The 19,895-nt window shown below is 43.0% G+C and overlaps 1 protein-coding gene across 1 annotated transcript in view; it reads left to right on the forward strand.

Annotated features, from left to right (window-relative positions):
* Positions 1-19,895, forward strand: part of VPS53 (VPS53, GARP complex subunit) — a 64,419-nt gene that overhangs the window by 15,465 nt on the left and 29,059 nt on the right. Inside the window, exons 5-13 of the mRNA XM_027660190.1 lie at positions 3,619-3,705; positions 3,982-4,097; positions 5,256-5,375; positions 10,846-10,924; positions 11,846-11,989; positions 13,296-13,438; positions 14,106-14,247; positions 15,176-15,277; positions 18,654-18,748. Of these exons, the coding sequence (XP_027515991.1) occupies positions 3,619-3,705; positions 3,982-4,097; positions 5,256-5,375; positions 10,846-10,924; positions 11,846-11,989; positions 13,296-13,438; positions 14,106-14,247; positions 15,176-15,277; positions 18,654-18,748 (1,028 nt within the window). The remainder of the gene's footprint in view (positions 1-3,618; positions 3,706-3,981; positions 4,098-5,255; positions 5,376-10,845; positions 10,925-11,845; positions 11,990-13,295; positions 13,439-14,105; positions 14,248-15,175; positions 15,278-18,653; positions 18,749-19,895) is intronic.

Below are 19,895 nucleotides of genomic sequence, written 5' to 3' on the forward strand. Positions count from 1 at the left end.
AGTCACTGTTTTAGCAGGAGCAGAGTGTGAAGGGAAATGCATTTTTCCAGTACATTGTAGCCTGGAACAGGGCTGTGGTTTCCCCTCTCCTTTTACAGCTGAAAGCATAATCATTAGGTCCATTAAAAAACTTCTATATTACACCTCGAGCAATTAGACCTACTTTCATGCCCTAGATGATGTTGGTTTTATATCCCTTAATAACACCATTTATTAAATATGAGGTGTTTTCTTATAACTGAAGTTTGTTTTTCCTTGGTTTTACTCTTTTCTTTCCTCTGTCTTTGCAGTGACCAGGAAGGTGATGGGTTTTCTCCATTACTGGTTAATTTTCTTTGTTTCTTTCCTCTGTATGCAGTATTTTCAGGTGCTACAGTTAGAATGCTGCAGCAAAAAAAGGTTTCATTGGTTTCTTTAAACTTCCTTCTGGTTCTTTTTAATTATAGATATGCAAGAAATAACACTTTTAATTCAGTTCTGAACTTCCCACCAGATCTGTCTGACAGGGCCCTCCTGACTTAAAAAAACATAGCTTTTCATGCAGTGTTACTTTCAGCAAATCTTACGTATGTTTGAAGAAATGTTTTCATCTCTAAATGTAAATTATATAAATTTTATATTCATTACATAAATATATATATTATAGAATGAATTAGTGTGTTCTGACTCAAGTGAGGAATATGCAGCTCTTTTTCAGGCGGATAGATAAAGATTGATGACTTAATGGCTAAGCAAATATTTGGAAGAAAGTTTATGAGCAGTTCTGATTTACTCAAGTCTGTTGAGCTTGCTGTTGAGTTCCCTGGGTGGTTTTTTTTCTATTTTTTATCAGTTATGGAAGTGTTTCCCCTTCCCTGAGACACGCGATGCAGGATTTGAACAGAGCAGCAGCTGCTGTTTGGTCTCTCCCCCCCATCCCAGCCACGTTATTTCTCACAGCAGCAGGAGACCACAGTTCTTTAATTCATCAGATGGGGCAGAGCACATGTTGTCTCCTTTGTGTTTTTCCAGAGTCTGTAAGGAGGTAAAAGCTACAAGTGTCAGGACCAGGTGATGATACTTATTTTTGGCAGTTTTAAGTGTTCAAGGACAGAACCCCATTTTCCTTTGGCTGGTGTTCCAGAGGCGGTTTTTAGGTGGGGGGTTTGCCCAGCACTGTTATGTGCTGGTTTCCAACAAGCAGCAGGAACACGTTCTTCAGGTGTAAACCAGTTTTCCTGTAAATAGTCTCTGCTGGTTTTTGTCACAATATTATTAAATAGCACCGTGACCTGTTAGAGAAATAGATTGAGTGTTGTTTCCTCACAGTGAGCAAAGAGAAACTGCTGATATGTGGGCAGCTAGAAATCCTTGTTGGGCTGTTACCTGAGTATAAGTTATGGGCAATAACTTTGGAAAAGGTCTCTATATTCAAGTAGATGATATTCTATATCATGAGGAAAACAGATAAGATAGTTTTCCCTTTGTGGATAGGGATTCTAATGTAAAACTTGTGAGACCTGGAATCTTCACTCACAGTATTGTTTACTCTGAACTTGGTTGCTGAAGGCTGTCAAGAACAAAAGGCTTTGAGCTGTGTATTGATGCTTAAAGTAGAAACTCAAATGCTCTCTGCCTTGGAGACAAGTTGGAGGTGCCACCTGGAGGGGAAGATTTGTGGTGGATGGTTGGAGGTTTTAGAGTTCACCTTGGCAGTCATGCCATGGAGAGCTGCTGTGGTTACTGTCCAAGCTTGCATCTGAAAAGCCCTAGGAGAGGGGAATGGGATCAGAGAAGTGTCTAAGTGTACAGCACATTGGTCCTGCTGTGTCTGCATTGCTCTGCTGTGCTGTGTGGGGTGCAGGACCTCCCCAGACTCATTCCAGCTGGTCCTCTGTACCCTCCCTCCCTGTGGTCCTGCATGTGAGATCTTAACAAACACCTGTCCCTGCAAGTTGGCTTAGGGTGATCCAGTTTCTTTCAGTTGGCTTTGGGTATGAAGGAGGATAACACCTCCTTTTGGAGAATCTTTAATTGGCAGGATAAATCCTCATCTCTTCTGAAGAGTTCAGCTCTGACTTCTCTGGGATCGTGCAGAGAAATTAGGATTTGACATTAGTGCTGAAGCAAAGGGAAACACAGCAATTGGCATCTGAGAAGAATTTCAGGCTGACTTTTTTTTAATACAGACCTGTCCAAATCTCAGACTGTGCAGGGCAGCTGCTGCTTGCTTAATAACCCACTTGAATAATGTGCTGCAACCGTGGTCTGGGCCTGAGTACAGAGACAGAGTTAAATATGTTGAAAGGAGCATTCTTTGGTTTGCACTTAATCCACAAACCTTTAAAAGGAGGAGAAAATTTAATCCTAGAAGGTGGCCAGGCTGGAGCCCAAGGAGAGGCCTGATGGAGGAGTTCAGTCCTGGTACAGCCATCCCTGCAGCCCATTTGTGTGCTCATGTCCCATAGTGAACATCTATCTGACACCTCTGTGACACAAATCAATAAAGTGTTAACTTTCACATGATTCAGAAGATATTTTAGAGGAGACTTCCCCCCTCCCCCTCTGGAAAATGAATTATAAACCGTCTCCAACTTTTATACTTTTAATATAACACAGCTATGTTCCAGCAAAAGCTCCTGGCAGATAGTTTCCTCATACACTTCCAAATGAAGATGTGTTAAATTTATTTGCTGAAGGAACTTGTAGCTTGTGCTGTAACCTTGGTCATGGGACTGGGTATAAAAACAGAGGGATAGAAGCCCACTTAACAGCGGGAAACAAAGTGGAGCTGGAGCTGGAAATGTTATCAGACTGGGAAGGCAAAACGTGTTGAGTTACTTCAGAAGTCAGATTTTGGACATGTGATTTCTGGACATGTGGCTTCACTCATGGAATCCACGTGTAGTTCACACTGGTTGTGTGAGGTCAGGGTGCACCATGGTTGAATAAAGGGGACCAGGTGCCTCAAGAAACTTGCAGTAAAACAGCACAAAAATCCAGGTGAGATCCACTTCCTGGGCTCGACCCTCTTTGCCTGCTAAACCTGTGCCCTCTCTTCTTTCTTCCTTCCAGGAGGAAAGAGCCATTCCTCCTGCAGGTGGATGTGAGAGCTGCCCACTCTGAGGGAATCAGCACTGTGTTTTCCAACAGGATAATATCCTGCGAATTTAGGGAGGAGTTTAGGCAAGCACTCTGTGTTCTATATGTAATCTTGTGTATTTTTTTATTAGAATTAATGGTGATCATAGAGGTTTTGTGGAGGTTTCATTTTTCTGCTCTAAATATGTATTGATCAGGAGTAAGTTGTACCTATTTTTCCACACTGAGTCCATCAAAATCATTCCAGTAACCTTAAACCTGTTTATAGTTCTTATTGCAGAGCTGCTTTCATAGAATATCTCAGTTAGATTTTGCCAAAACATTATTGTAAAATGGATACTGAAACCCTGATCCACTCAGGTTAAATATTCCAGCATGGTACATTGACTTTTGTTGTGCTGATGATATTTTCTTTGTAAGAAAACTGCTCCCCTCCACTGCCCCAGCCCAGGGGCTGTCGAGACCAACTGTGTATTTCTTAGAAGGTGAAAAATGAATGCAGATTTTCTTTCCACTCTGACCTTGTTTCTTTTCCAGGCTCTGGAAGAAGCCCAGAAAGCCATTCAACAGCTCTTTGGTAAAATTAAGGATATTAAAGACAAGGCTGAAAAATCTGAACAAATGGTGAGCAGCACTTTCTTTCTGGCTTTTGGAAGGGAGGGAACACTGACTTTTGCTGCCAGTTCATGTTAAGAAGGGAACATTTTTGTCTTTGGTCCTGCTGACTGGTTGGCAATTTGCTGTCAGACACGTGTTGAACCTGTACCTTTGTCCTTGAGTCAACAGGGCTGCAGAGCTGACTACTCTGCAGTCCCAAAGAGGGGAGAAGAACAGCTTCTTATCTACTGAAAATTTTATTGCCGTGGCTTGATATATTAAAAGTGCATTTTCATTCACTAGGTTAAGGAAATCACACGGGATATCAAGCAGCTGGATCACGCCAAGCGTCACCTGACCACCTCCATCACCACCCTCAACCACCTCCACATGCTGGCAGGGGGGGTGGATTCACTGGAGTAAGTGTGGGAATTTTCGGTGGTACTTTGGCAGCACCGCTGAGTTCTGAAGTTTGGTGCAGTGCTCTGAATGGGTCTGTCACAGCTGCTTGGGTTTCTGGAGGGAATTTTGCTTAACAGGCTGCAGTTCTTGATTTTTGGTGGCAGATCCTTCCTGTGCAGCTCTGAGTGACCCTCAGCCCCTGTTGCTGTGTTTAACAGTCTGCAGCATCGATTGCTTGAATTGCTGTGTTGATCCTTGGTGATAAGGAACAGTGTGGCTTAATTAAGGAACAAGTCAGCCTGTGCAGTTGGGTATCCTCATTAGGGATGTGCTCTTGGGGATTTGGGGGGATTTTTATCACTCACATCTTAAACTGTAATGAGTTCTCTTTTTGGTAAAGGCCTACTCTAGTTTCCATTCTAGCATGAGTTTAAGGAAACCTTACAGCTTGTACTGTGTATGAATTGGAGGTTAAATATTTCTAATAATCCTTTCTGGGTTTTTTAATGTGCTTGAGGAGCTCACAGGCTAGAAAAATACAGTTTTTTACATGTTGCATCTGTGAAGTTGCAAGTCCCAGGCACAGCCTGTTCTCGGGTTGTAGCAAATTCTGCACGAACACTGGGTTGTTAAGTGCTGAGAATAAAATTTTACTTAGGCTGCTGTCTCCACTGGAACGATCCTAAAGGATGATATAAAAATAAATTAACTTGATTTTCTCTTTCGCTGTCAGTTCCCTGTGAAAGTTATTAACAGAAAAGTCAAGGCTAATGGCTTTTCAGCATCGCTCTCCTCCCTGAGAAGCTTTAACTCACACTTTGTGTGTGATGACGAATGGCTTCACTCAGGTCATTATAGTGAAATAACATTTACTGCCTCCGGACCCATACTGGGAAGCGGATGCATTCAGTAGTTTACATGTTCTTTGCCAAGTGTTGCTTTTGACATTTATGTTTTTTTAAGGCATTGTTAGATGTGTGCCAGATTGGTTTATTTTAGCATCAGTTAAGTGAAATTTTAATGCCGCGTTGGAATGTTAATGAAGAGTTGTGTATGTTAGAAAAATAAATTTCAATAGGGACAGGCATGACCCAGTGGGGATGAAGTAACCTGTGGAATTACCACCCAGGATTTTCATTGCATCTGCCTTTGTAAATCTTTAATTTCCTCTACAGGGCTATGACCAGGAGGAGACAATATGGGGAAGTTGCCAACCTTCTCCAAGGTGTTGTGAATGTTTTAGAGCACTTCAACAAATACATGGGGATCCCTCAGATTCGACAGCTCTCTGAAAGGTAAAAGGTTCAAATCCTGAGCACTTACATTCCTGCTGGGAAGGAAGGTTAGGAAATGCATTAGACAGGTTCAGTGTCTCAAGGATGTGAAGGCTGGACATGGTCCTTTGAGCTTTTTTCCAGCCAAAGCAAACATGTTAAAATTGGACACAGTTTGCTCAAATCTTGAGCAACACATTGTGTTAAATAACAGTAATTAGTATGGATGTGATTCATGAATGTTCTGTGCTTCTCGTTGACTGGTTTTTAATTTTCTTACCTGGAGTGATCTGTGGAAGTGCAAATTGTTTCATGTGATCTTTGTGTGCAGGTGTTTGTGGTGAACCCCCAGGCAATGCTTTCTCCTGCTCTCTTAACCTCAGTGATAGAGCTCAGCAGCCTGGCATGAAGCACAAATGTATTCATGACCATGGTGATGCCTGGGGCCCCCTTCTGCCTTGACAGTGCCAAACTGCAGTGCCCAAGGGGTTGGGCATGCAGGATTTCTTTTTGTACATTTTCCAAACTCGGTTGTTCTGAGCACCTTGAGTTTCTTCTGCCAAAACCTGCTCCGATTGCCCAATTCTGCTGAGATTTGAGGCTTGTAGCCAATCTTCCCAAGCTGGCATGCAGCACACCTGACTGCTCTAAACACTTCTGCATTGTGGGTTTGTATAGTCTTGATTTTCTAATGTGGAGATACATTAGAATTTAAGTGGGTGAGTTTTGGTGCAGCTCCCACAGCACGTCCTCACCATTCTCAGCAGTAGCAGGTGAAGGCTCAGTGGTGACTAAGTCAGCACATCCTGGTTTCATTTGGGATGTGACAGCTGGGTGTCAAGGGAACAAGGCCCTCTTGTTCTAGGGGACATTGCTGACCCTGCCTGAGATGACTTTGCTCATTACAGAAGTACTGGAAGGAGTCTTCCAGGCACAGTAATTAATTTTTTTGGCGACTCCCTTTGCTAAAACAGCAGCTGGCTGCCTGTGCTGTTCAGTGATGGAAACAGTGTTTGAATGATTTGTTTGTAATGTTTTCATGTAAATCTGTTGGACTTTCTTTATGGTATAGATACCTCTTCCAGAAACCCCAGATGGAATCTATGAGACAGAGCAGAAGAAAAATCCACTCTAAATCTAGAGAGGGATGGGGCCTTGTTTTAACAATGCATTTGACCATAAGCATTTGCTTAAATGAACATGAACATGAAGGAAATGTAAACATATATCAGTGCTCTTCTGAATTTAGGCTGTTGTCTATTGCAACCTCATACTCAGAAAGATTGCTTGCTTCATTTTCTTCCAGAGTGGTAATGCCCTTTGGGCAGAAACCTGCTGTCATTGGCCATTTTAAGGCCAAATATAATTTAAGCCTTGGTCCAGAACTCTGGCTGGTTTTCCCTTTCTGGTGGATGATTATTTAATACTTTTGCAGTTGCTGATGGTTACAAAACCGAATTCAGGCTGCTGCTAAAAGGCACAGTGGTTTCGAGTCACGCCAGCGAGACTGGCAAGGATGTGGAGGAAAACTTCTTTTGTTTTATTCTGCCTTCGAGATAAGAATCTGAAAAGCTCAAGAAAGTCTGTTCCTCCTATTTTTAGAATTGCCTCGGCAGGGTTTTCCTTCCAGTGTTTATACAGGGAGAGTTGCACCATCTGGTAGTGATAGAGGCTGCTGCTTGTGGGGCGAAAGGAGCTGCACTGGGGTGCTGCTGGGAGCTCTTTGCTGCTCTCACATCCAGGCAGAAAATTCCTACAGGGAGGTCTGTGGCACCATAATTCTGCTTTGGAGTTTGACTGTTACGTGTATGTATTAGGGCCCGATTTGGAGTTGAGTTTTCTCTCTCTTTTGCTTGGAAATCCTTTCGTGATTCATGAAACATCAGAGGCAGTTTGCCTGGCTTCTCGCAGTGATATTTTTAGACCGTGAAATCGCTGGGGTTTGATATCTCCTGGATTTGTTTAAATGGTGCAAGTGAAGCCTCTAGCATGTTTGGGAAGGCAAGAAATGCTTTAGTAGATGTTGGCAGAGAGCTGTGACAGTAACCAATGTCTGTTATATACAATAAGTCCATTATATACGCTGCTAAATGAGCAGATTCTGTTGCTTTCTGTAATAAAGAGCCTCTCTTTCTTGGCGTGAATGGAGTGAAGCCAAGTATGAATGGGAAACCATGGGAAGGAGAAGTGCCTGCTCAGTGGTGGTGGATGTGCTCTTTGTCATGGGGTATTCAATTTAGCTTCCTGCTCCTGGATGCTGTGAAAAGTAATGATGTGCTTTTAATGTTGTTTTCCACCTGTTCTATCCCTCTGAAAATAACCAAACAAAATCCCACTGTATTCGTTGGAAACCTGGGCTGGACTCTCAGTGGTTGGCTTCTTGTGCTTATCCTGTTGAGTATTGACATACAAATGTCACAATTCACGTCCAAATGTAAATATTTTCCTAACAGTGTTCCTAAAACAACTTGTAATGTGGTGCCTTGGAAGTTGTTGTAGTAAATAGGAATATTTTCTTATCTCTCAATCCTCTTCTGTTTTCTGTCTGTAGAGGGGGAGGTGCAATTAGTGGTCACAAACCCACCCATGAAAGTGGTCGAGCAGGCCTAGCAGGTAGTGGAAAAAAAGCCTGGAAAGTATTTAGGAGAAAGATGATTACAAGTTTGCCACAGAAAAACAGGCTGGCTCAGCCTCTTTTTATCTCAGCAAGCTGCCAGGCGTGGTTTAAGATTTCTGGTAGCTTTGGCTAAAGAAATTGTGGTTTCTAGTAATGTAATGTCATTTGAAACAAAACAGTGGGTTTTCTTGTTTTTATTTTTTAAGGGCGGGGTAATCAGAGAACAGAAGCCACTAATAATAAAACAGAAGTCAGAGAAAACAGAAATCATTAATATTTGGATAACCAAAGGGTTTGGCACATGTGAGCAGCCCCAGGAAAAGGCAATTCCCTGCTGCGTGGGACGCAGGATGGCTGCTGGGATACCCCAGCACGTTTCTGGGGGAATCTAGTCATGGAAAGATACCCTTATCAAACTGACCTGAGGCTCTCAGAGGTCCTAAATCTGTTATCTGGGGTTGCTGAGCCTTAGTGGGCAATTCACTTTATACAAGTGGTTAAACACACAGACACGTGCAGGAAGATCCTTCAGCAGTAAATGGAAGCACAGCCACTCATGGGGTTGAGACTTTTATCCCTGCAGTTTCCATTGCATGGGGATTATTGGGAATTATTGAAAGGCTCACAGCTTTCCATGGGGGCTCTAATCTTCTAGTGACTAAAGCAAGTGCCTCCCGTGTTCTCCGACTAAAGCAGTCACGCTGTAAAGAGGTGGCTGAAAGGTTTTCATGTTTCTGGGCGTGTGTTTGAAGACAAAAATAATAATAATTGTGAAAATGATTGTGTGTGTCTGTGTGCTTATGTAAAGACTGGTAGATAGTGGTAGACAGTGGGGCTCCCTGTCCTTGCTCACACCGAAACCTTTGGCTACTTTAATGGCTCTGCCCCAACCCTCTCTTACAAAATATGAAGGAAAAAGAAAAAGGTTAAAATTCCTTCTCACTGTTTGCTTTTGAGAGATTTTTAAGCAGGACCTATTTTTAAAAAATACATTTTTTTAACATCCCACTTCAGCAAGGCATTCCTGCAAGTTTCTTAATTTAAGGATATGAGAATCCCCATTAAGACTACCCTTAAGTACTTTCCTGAATCAGAGCCTAAAACAACAAAGCCCGTGGACAGGGATTTTAACTGCTTGACAGAGTCTCCTTTAAATTTGTTGAGTCTTTAGGAATCTGGCTGCTGCTCTTTTCAGTGCCTCCACTGTGCTGCACTGCAGCTGTTGTCAAATAGGAAGGTCCCTGCAGCCACTCACAGGGAAAGGAGCACCACTACTAAGAGCTTCCAATTGTTTATACTACTCATTATGTTCATTAATTTCTGTATTCTGACTCCTAATACAAAAGATTTCTTGCTTCTCAATTATTTGAAAGATAAAAATTTTCAATCCATGTTTTACTGTCTCTTTTTCTTCTTTTTTGCCCCTTCTTTTTCTGAAGGATCAAAAGGTTTCTCACATGAACTGCTGGTGCTTTCTTGTACAATTTAAGCACAAGTAAACCTGTAGTTGTGGCTGCTGAGCTAGGTTCCTCCTTAGTGCTTAAATTTCCCTCTCTATTTCAATATATTAGTGAATCCCTTTTGTTTCACAGTTAGGAAGGTGTTAACTGGGGATCTTTACCTGGAAGAGTAGAGGAGTTTCTGAACATTCCTGTGAAGCAGAGAGCTTAAGTGAGAATTATGTTTGACATTGCAGGCAGGAAACTGTTCCAACAAAATCCCCATAAATAAATCTTAGGGAAGGCAGGTCATACATCCAGTTAAATCACAGATATAAAGTTATATTTCAGCTGTCATTTTTAAAGGACTAGAATTTTCTGTATTTGGCACCGTTAAAGAATCCAGCCTTTTCTCCAGCACTGTCAGGTCATCTCATAGTGTTTTGCTACTAATGGAACTCAAATGGGAAGATTAAAGAAGCGAGATCATTCCTTGATAAGGTTGAGGAGTCTTAAACAATCAAAAAAAAAAAAATCCAAAGTCTTCTCCCCCCAGTCTGAGCAAACATTTTCACAACAGTAAATGTCTCTGCTCTCACTAACATATCAATCTCAGTGGAAAAATCCACTGCTTTGAATGATCAGTTTAGACCTGAAAGCATTTCCAGTATAATAAAAACTGATGGAAGAATTCAAGGGCTGCAGAGGGATATAAGTGCCTTGCTGTTTGCTTTGGCTCTTTCTAGTATGTGTAGGCATTTCCATTTCCCTAGAAGTATCAATTAAGCTATATTGACTTTTATTTCTGGAAATTGGAAGCTTTATTCTCTCAGCCAAATAAAGAGCAAGATTGTGGTTTGTTCAAAACTTTTAACACCCATTTCATACCTTTGCTCTTTTATGCATGGAGAATTTATAGGATAAAACTGCAGCCAGAAGTACATGGATGCATTTAAAAGTAGGTCAGTACACCTGGAACTGTGAAAGGTTCACAGTGAAGACTGAGACATTGTGAAGCTTTTTACGTGTCAGGAACATATATTTGTTGAAATGTGATCAACATACACAAAAGTAAAGGTAGATTGATCACACTGGCTTTAAAAGAACCCTGCTGATTTCTCAGCTGATTAACTGGCCCTTATTGAAATATTAAAGTGGCAGCAGGACAAGAGAATCTAGGACATGTTCTGCTACAGCTGAGGGGTCAGTGCTGTATAGAGTTGTCATCCCAGTGTCATTCAAGGAGAAAACACTCTCCCAGTTCTGACACACAGACCTTCTTAGCATGGATGTTTTCTCTTTAGCGTCCTTTTTATCCCTCAAAAACCTTCAGGTAGCTGTCAGTGTTTCAGTCCACATTGCAGTAATGTTTCCAGGCAATGAAACAAAGAGGTGGTTGAGCCACCACCAAAGCCCTCCCTTCTGTCCTCCCCAGGGTGAAGGCAGCACAGAACGAGTTGGGACAGCAGATCCTGGCTGACTTCGAGGAAGCCTTTCCTTCTCAAGGTACAAAGGTAAAGTTCTCACTTTCCTCCTTCCTCCCATTGGAAAATTGTTGCTGAAAACTATTCAGTGTGATTGTCGTTGGGTTTTGTCTCATTTTACATCTAGATTTGATCTCTGTTTCAGGAGTTACTTCAGAAAGCAAAGGGTGCTGGGTGTATTTCTCACTGTCGAGTGAATGTGGGGGAGAAGTGACACTTTCCCCTGTCACACTGACACAGCTATTGCAGTGAGGGCTGCAGGCAGTCAGGGAATGCCCCAAATAATTCCTGTGTGGCCCTACAGACCAGCATGGGGTTCCCTTGGCATCTCACCCAGTTACTGGTTATTTGTTTGTCACGAGAGGTTCATGTTGTGTTCAGAGAAAGCCGAGCACAGACTGTCTGTTGATGTGCTACCAAGTTTGTCTCTGGTTTACTCAGACAGCACAGACACAAATCTGGACTAGGGCTAAGGCACCAAATGTGCTTCCCCAACATTGTGCATCCAAATGTTTGCAAACAGTAAAGGAGGTAGGTGTGAATTTGAATTTACTTCAAAGAAAACACTAGTGGTGTCTTTCCAGTACCAACTCTGCTGGTTACTTCATAAAACCGGCAAGTACAGAAATGAGGAAAGTGTTTGGAACAGTTGATGAAGGATAAGTCTATGTCCATGTGAAGCAGCATCAAAACAACATTTTTTTTAAAAAATGTTTTGTAAATTTTCTGTTTTCTCTGCTATGGAAAAACTTAATGGCCAGTGAAATGGGAGCAGCTCAATTTTCATCCCAGGGAAGGAAGATGCAGCGATAAATAAAGAATAGCAGCAGAAGCATTGAAAAGCGAATAATGGGAAAGGATAAAAACAAGATAACCTGGATGCAGTGCAGTTTACAGTCACCCATTCAATTATTTAACCTTAAATCCCTTTCTTCCTGTTTATTTTGATAGAGGACTGGTGGACCCAGCAATGTCCTACGTGATGCATGTCTGGTCGCCAACGTCCTGGATCCCAGAATCAAACAGGAAATCATCAAGAAATTTATTAAACAACACCTCTCGGAGTATCTGGTGCTTTTCCAGGAAAACCAAGATGTAAGGGAAGCTTAAAAAGCTGCATTTGGATTTCACATTTTACTCTGCTGGCGTTCACAAAATTCACGCTTCCACAGGTTCCTGTGGTGAAAAGTTTTTATCCCCGAGGGTTTGGAAGCAGTGGGTGTGATATGGCTGATGAGCTGGGAGTCAGTGTCCTCTCTGCCAGGATGACTTCCTCCCACCTTAGACCTCAGTTTCATATATCATCACTAGAAATGTTTTCCCTTTGTACAGTAAATAAATCATTTCATGTCAGATTATTCTTCCTGCCCTGTAAAGAGTTGAAAAATTAAACTCTGAAAATTGCAAAGCACCTCCCCCCAAACGAAGAAGAAAACCCGCAAAATGCTTAAAAAACCATGGGGGAGAGATTTCTAGGAAGTTATTTATCTTTGTAGCTAATTTTTAAATTTCCTGTTCTGATACTGACAACTTCTTAAAAATGTACTAAAACCTTCTTAAATTTGGAAAAAGACCCACCACAAACCAAAACCACCATTTGATCAAAATGTATTTTATCAGTTTCAAGAGTTTGACAAGGGAGAGAGAGAGGCTAAAATGCTTACTTTTAAATAGCATATTTCCATCAAATTTTTTTGGATTAATCTTTCTACTTTTTGACCAGAAAGCACTAATGTTAGGGGGAAAAAAATCCTCAGGTTCTAAGAATTGTTGTCAAATTTTGAATGTGAGCTAAATGTAAGAATCTAGGAATTCCTGCATTCTCATCCCACTGTTGACTTTCGCCTCTCTGTCTGTGAAACAAAGAGGGTGGGATCAAGTGAAATATTATTGGATTGAATTTTCAATAATCTCTACATGATTTAGGAGTAGTGTTATCCTCATTTTCAACAGAACTTGCTCTCTTAATTCACACAAGATAGGATTTTCAATCTGGCATGTGTTTGAGCACTTTGAATCACAAAATCATTTAGGTTGGAAAAGACCTTTAAGATCGTTGATTCCAACCATTCCCCAGCACTGCCAAGTCCATCACTAAACCCTGTCCCTAAGTGCCACATCCACACATCTTTTAAATCCCTCCTGGGATGGTGACTCAGCCAGTTCCCTGGGCAGCCTGTTCCAATGCTTGATAACCCTTTCAGCGAAGAAATTTTTCCTAATATCCAATCTAAACCTCCCGTGGCTCAACTCGAAGCATTCAGAGTAATATAAATGAAGGTCAAATTAGCTTCGATCGATAGCCCAAGCTCCTCTGCAGAACTATGGCAGCAGGGTGAAGCAGCCAGGCTGGATATTAGGAACTGCTGCTGTTAGAGATGATGTTCTCCATGTGATCCAGGTGGCCTGGCTGGATAAGATCGACAGGCGCTACGCTTGGATCAAGAGGCAGCTGGTGGACTACGAGGAGAAGTACGGCCGCATGTTCCCGCAGGAATGGTGCATGACGGAGCGCATCGCCGTGGAGTTCTGCCACGTCACCAGGTGAGCCTCCAGGAGGCTTGTGCTGCCTCCCAGCAGGCCCATCTTCCCTAAAATAAAACCTGAGCTTGTCTCCCGCCACGCTGGTCGTACATCCATCAGGCTCTAAGGGCAGTCTTCCAACACCTGCGTAGAGTTGTCCGTGATTAAAAACAAGTGAGGGGTGGAAACCCTGAGAAGTATCACTAAAACTGCAAGAGAGATGGTGTGGAAATCAATTTTCAATGGAACAGAGGTAAAAATCAGTAATGTCAGAGGCCAAGTGGAATAGTGTGAGCTGACTGCAGCATGCCTGCCTCAGACTGGGCTCTTGGTCAGCCAGAAACAGGACCAGAGGAAGGTGCCAGTCCCAGTAGCACCATTGCCTTTGTTCTGGGACCCCCGTGGGAGGCACTGTGCTTCCCAAGGTTTGATCCTGCTGGCTTTCCCTGCGGCAGTGCTGTGCTGGCTGTTAGGAGATGGGGTCCTGTTACCCAGAGAGCTCTGAGCAACTGTGGTTGTGTTTGAAATGGGATCTACAAAGCAGTTTTATGTTAGAGAGCATCTTAGGAATTAGCTTGAATTTTGTGATGAAAGTCTCTCCAAGGAATAGGCCGAATTACAGTGTTAGGTTTCAGATCTTTATAGAAAACCACATTTGTTTTTTCTATTTCCCCCTCTCTCTTTCCAGGGCAGAGCTCTCGAAGATCATGCGCACAAGAGCGAAGGAGATTGAGGTGAAATTGCTGCTGTTTGCAATTCAGAGGACAACCAACTTTGAAGGATTCCTGGCTAAACGCTTCTCAGGCTGCACTCTTGCTGATGGGACAGTGGTAAGGGGATTTCTAAAGAGCAGCCCTTTCTTAACAGCCTCTTTGGGATAAAGAAACCCTGTCACACGTAGCTCTGGTAGTGGGAGTCTGCAAAAGTTGTCACATCCAGCCTCCTCCTGCACTGGCACATTTGGGTGTTTCGTGGACTGTAGTTTGAAAAGTGGTTTTTGGTCGTGCAGACTGTGTAGAGGAGAAGGTGGCACAGGACTCACAAGAATAAAAATACACTGATTGTGTCCTTTTATGGTTCTCCTGGGCCCTGTGCTGTTTTCAGCTGAAGCCACATAACTATGGGGAACCACAGAGTAATTATGGAGTGATGACTGTGTTACGATGTTTGTTCTCTGCATGTCAATGGCACATAATAACTAAAAGTCCCCCCTTCACTTCCACTTACCACAGGTTCACCACATGGGACCAACTTTCAATCCCACATTGTTGGGTCAGTCTGACTTACAGGGATGTTGGTAGCTTCAACTTTTGTCTGATTTGGTAGATTGTAAAGGCAGAGCCAAGGGAAACAGCTCAGGGAGTATCTATGAGACCATCTCTGCTTTTTCTGCCCAAAATCTCAGCCAGGAGCTTTGCCAACCAAGTGCTCTGGAAGCACAGAGTCCACGTGTGGCTCAGAAGCCACTGGTTTGAGGTTGGCTCTCTGTCCAGCTGGTGTCTTGAAGCCTCCTTGGATGTGATAATTCAACCTACAAGGAAAGCCTGCTAGACCCACTTGTAATTTGCTGGTGGGTCAGTGGGTGCTGCTGGTTAAAAAGGGAAGTCCTGTCAGGTTTTCCTCCAGGCTGAATTTAGATCTCTCGAGAATATGACTTTATTTTTTTTGAAGGGCTCAGTAAAGCAAAACATGGATGCAGCTGTGTGCCAGAGGGCACAAAACTGACTGTTCTCTAAGGAGCTTCCTCTTTTTCAACAGAAGAAACCAGAAGTATCACCTCCTTCCACCAACCCATTTCTGGAGGATGAAACTGGGACAGAGACAGATGAGATTGTGATTGAGAAAAGTGATCCAGACAAAGTAAGTCTTTGAAGTTCTCCAGTTGTCAGTGAGGCAGTCTCTCTGTCAAAATCTCCAGTGGTGCCTGAGCTTTTCCCATCACATTGATTTGAAAGGTTTGTTTTCACAGCAATTAATTCAGTGCAGTTTTGATCCTTTGTGCAGCATAGAGGCTCCCAGTACGCCCATGGTTTGCTCTGGCTCACTTCACTGAAACCAAAGCAATCTTTATTTCAGTTAATAGTGCAGAGACAATCCTGCCACGTGAGAGTGAGTTGGATTCTGTTCTAGCCTGTAGAGCAACAGCTTAAGTGTAACTACAGGATTTCTGTCAAAGAAAGATGAACTAGCGCAGTTGGGCTTTCAGATCCCAAAAGAGACTCCTCCACAAACAGTTGCAATTCATATTTTGCCCTGTCAGCCAGGCAAACTGTCTGGAGTCACCAGGCAACTCATTGAACTTTCAAGTGTCAGTTTTAGATTTGCACTCCAAATAAATTACTTCTGGGATTTTTATCTCTGTAGTGCTTTTCATCCATTACCTCTGCAAAGCAGGCAACACCTAATGGCTTGTACAAGCACTGAGCCTTCCAAAGCCCTCTGCAAACATTAAAGAAGTGAATAGTAAATGCAATTGTTTTGATTGGCACCAATATAAAAGCTTATAAGCCCCATATTTTTTATTCACCAGATGGATGTTTTCTAAATGTTCAATTGTAAGTTGTTTGAGGCTGGTACTCTCTCCTTGTTTAGTGTGTTTACAGCCCTGTAAATGGGCCATGTACAGGTGTATCCTGATGGATGACCAGGGCCCCAGGACCTACTCAGATCCATACTCCTGGAGATATTAGGGGGTGGTAGTTCTCCACCAGCAGAGTCTGGTACATCCCCTCCAGATTTTCATGTGAGCAGGGCAACCCTGCCTTCCACCCACAGCCAAAGTCCTGAAACAGAATGATTTAAGTGAATTTTTGCTCTTTTTGTTAAAGTACAGCTTGGACAGTTGGTATTGGCTGGACTTTTATCAGTGAAACAGTGACTGGGAACTTGGGGAGACACGTGTGGTGTGTGTTCTGGGAAGAACTTGCTTTCCAGTATCTAGTGGCTGGGAGAAGGTTGGCTTTGATGTGCAGTGTGGGGTGAGGAGACGTCCTTGGAGAGGTCGATGTTGCTAGAAGGCAGATGAGAGATAATTACAGTAATTAGTGCTGGGTTTATTGAACAGCAGAATGCACTGCCCTGGCCAGAAGCAGTTCAGGAGCTTCTGAGAAAAGAAGTGCTGTGCTCCCTGTACCTGGGGAGGCTGGTGCAAAGCCATCCGCGGAGGCATCCCTTGAAATGCTGTGTGTGCTGAGGTTGCCCTCTTCTTTTGGGAATTCTATGTGTTAATGCTCACAGTGCAGTGCTGGGTTCTGCTGCAAGGGCAGCTGCCCTGCAAGGCTTCTGTCTGCCAAGTGGGAGGCCTGTGGGCTCCAGCATTTCAGTGTCACAGTGCCAGCAGCTGGTGGTTTGTGCTGAGACTTCATGTTGGAGGACTCATCTTCTGCTGTCACTACATGGAGTAGAGAAGGGACAGGAAGAAGTGAAGGATTTTCAGTGGAAGAGCCCTTCCAAGACACTAGTCCCGAGAATTCAAGACACTGGGGAGTGTAAGAGGGAGCACAAGAGTTTGGGGGGGAATCCATGTTAAAAAAACACCTCTTTTAGCAATCCTAACAGTTCGGTTTAATCTGTTTACTTTGGATAGTAATGAAAGGAAACTGGGCCAGCTGCAGACCTCCTTACTGTGACAACAGTAACCTTTTATTATTTCCATCAAACTCAAGGAGGAAATAGCTTAAACATCTGCAGCTTTTGGACAGGATTGCACACTCAGAAATACAGCGTCAGTGCTACTGTTAAAAGATTTAGTATTCTCCCCACCAGACACGCTGGGAGCAGCGAGATGGGGAGACACACACACACACACAGAGCCAGTCCTGCTTTATGAGTTGGCTCTTCCAGCTTGGTAAACCATAAACATGGTGAATTTGCAGCCTTGTGTTGGCACTGCCATCCTGGGGACTTGGCCACTGGGAGGTTTCTGCGATTACCAGCTATTGTTTTCCTCCCGGCTCTGACGAACGGCAGAAACGGGCAGGCCCTGGCAGAGGTACTGGGAAGGAGGATGCTGGTAGTGGCTCTGTCCCAAAGCTGTGCAAACTCAGTCAATTCTCCAGTCATGCTCTGGGTAAGAAGGTTAATGAAGCCAGGCTCATAAAGGTGGTCTGGCCTCCATAAAACCTTTTGTTCACTTTGGGTTTGCAGCCATCCATTAGGATTCATCGTGTCTTTGGGGCTGAATTATTGCTGAGAAGTGTTTGCCTTGTCACTCCCTGCTGTTTCTGCCAAAGACTTAGTGCCACCTCCTCTGTTTAGGAGAGAACGTCCTTTAAGCTCTCTTATTTTGCTTTTCTTACACTAAAAAAAAATTCAGCTGGAAAAATTCTTATCTTCGTTGGCTGGGAGCTCATCCTGGCTTTTTGTAGGGAGAGAAGCAAGAATTCCATTCCAGAACCACTGCAACCCTCCTTGCAGCCAGTGAAAAATTTCTGGTTTGCTGGGAAGCAACAAGAAAAATTGTCTATTAGTAAAAAAATAATAACAACTGAGCCATAGGGCAAAAAAGAGCTTAAAGACCCTGCCCAGCCTGGTACTTAAACATGCACAAATTTAAGCATATGAGTAGTCCCAGTGGCTTTAGTGAGCTGTGCTTGGCCATGGTATAGAGTGCTGCACTAAACTAAAATGAGGCTAAACCGGATGGCTCCCAAATGGCACATGTGCTTAATGCTCTAAATGTAATTTTAAAATAGAAATCTTTGCATCCCCAGAAACGTGTTTCGCAGAGAAAGCAGGCCTGTAATGTTGCCTCTATCATTCCTGCTCCTCCAGTAATTACACCCTGTTTATCTAAATAAAATTCATCCAGATGAAGTCTGTAACTTTGAGTTATTACCCTTGATATTCTAAAATGTAGGGATTTTTGAATCTTGCTTCCACATAGCTGCTGCATTTGATTTCAGAGGAGACTAGTGGAGTCTTGTTACTGTTTGAAGGATTCAGCGAGGTTTTCTTTGCAAACTGCATTAAGATTCTTTTACTGAAATCTGTTAGCAGGGAGCAAGCTTCTCTTTAAGGATAAGAATATTTTACAAGTGGAAAGATAATTCCTTGGATTGCCAACAGCTCTGTAAGAGGGAGGGAAGACTTGCCTGTACTGTAAATTATATGCTTTGATTACTTGACAGTAAATTTCTGTTAAAATATCTTTAAAGACTTACATCCTTCTGTGCCGTTGCTGTTTCTTCAAGGTCTTACAGGGCAAGTAACCAACTCTCTCAATGTTTTCTTACAGCCCAAGAAGCCAAAGGTCCCTGACAATCCTTTCCATGGCATTGTTTCCAAGTGCTTTGAGCCTCACCTTTATGTGTATATTGAGTCCCAGGACAAGTGAGTAACCAGCTCCTCTTTGGGGTTTGTTTGCTTTTGAACGTGTTGGGTTGTACTGGATTCTGTACTCAAGCTGCAGAAAATTAATTTATTGAAAGTCTGCTTTCATCAGGAGCGGTGTTTGTGGTTCAGGAAAGTTTTAGTGGGACCTTTGCTTGGGCAAAATGAGTGTTCAGGGGGCTGTGGCTGTTGGTTTCACGTGTAATTGCAAAGGCCTGCAGGAATGGTGCCTGCTGCCTTTCTGGGGAAGAGGCTTAGTGTTCCTGAAATTACTTCTGTTGCCTCTGCAATTCCCACTGCAGACATATGTCTTTCTTTCATCTCGTGTCTTCCACAAATAATAGGTTTGGGTTTTCCGTAAAATACACATGTGGCTTTGTGGCAGAGGGGTTTCAAGATTTGCTTTATAGAAATAAGTTATTTGAGATCTTTAGATGAAAGCTGCTGTAGATGAGCTGGCTGTAAGATAACATTATCATTGCTCACAGATTGGGACTTTGTCAGGGGCTTTAATCCCTGGAACGCTCCTTCATCTTCCTCTTTGACTTGCAGCAAAATAACTTGAATGAAAGGAGCTTTCAGCTTAGAGCTCAGAGAAGTTTTTAGAGCTCTCACCACACTTTCTTGTGCACCTTGATTCACACCGGGGTTTAAATAACATCTCGGTAACAACTGCTGTGCCACCTCAGAGAGGAGATAGTTGAAAAAGGTTCGATTTAGTCTTTTAGCACAGATTAGTGGCTGGAAAGGAGAAGGAGGTGCCTGCTTTGTGTATCTCATCTGTCTGTGCCCTCCTGTCTTCAAGGACTTACACATGAGAGAGTGCAGAACTTGACGCTCCTGGTGTCCTGATTTTGTCCAGTCTCCACAATAGCCACCTTGAAAAAGCTTTCCCATGTCCCATCAACCTTTTATGCTTAAAAAAAAAAATAAAATAACTGAAACCTTGCACAATGGTCTGTCATGCTGGGCTTAGGTTCCGCTGTGCAGTATAACAAAGGGAAACTGATATTTCCCCCCCTGCCCTCAGCCAACTGAGCACTGACTTGTTTGAATATTTCTTCCCTTCCCACTGGGGGACATTTTAATCCCCGTTTTGGTAATTCTACCCCACTGTGCTCCTAGCCCTTTCAGTTGCCTTTTTTTT

The sequence above is a fragment of the Corapipo altera genome, unplaced genomic scaffold (assembly GCF_003945725.1).
Source record: "Corapipo altera isolate COAL_440 unplaced genomic scaffold, ASM394572v1 271, whole genome shotgun sequence".
Lineage (NCBI taxonomy): Eukaryota > Metazoa > Chordata > Aves > Passeriformes > Pipridae > Corapipo > Corapipo altera.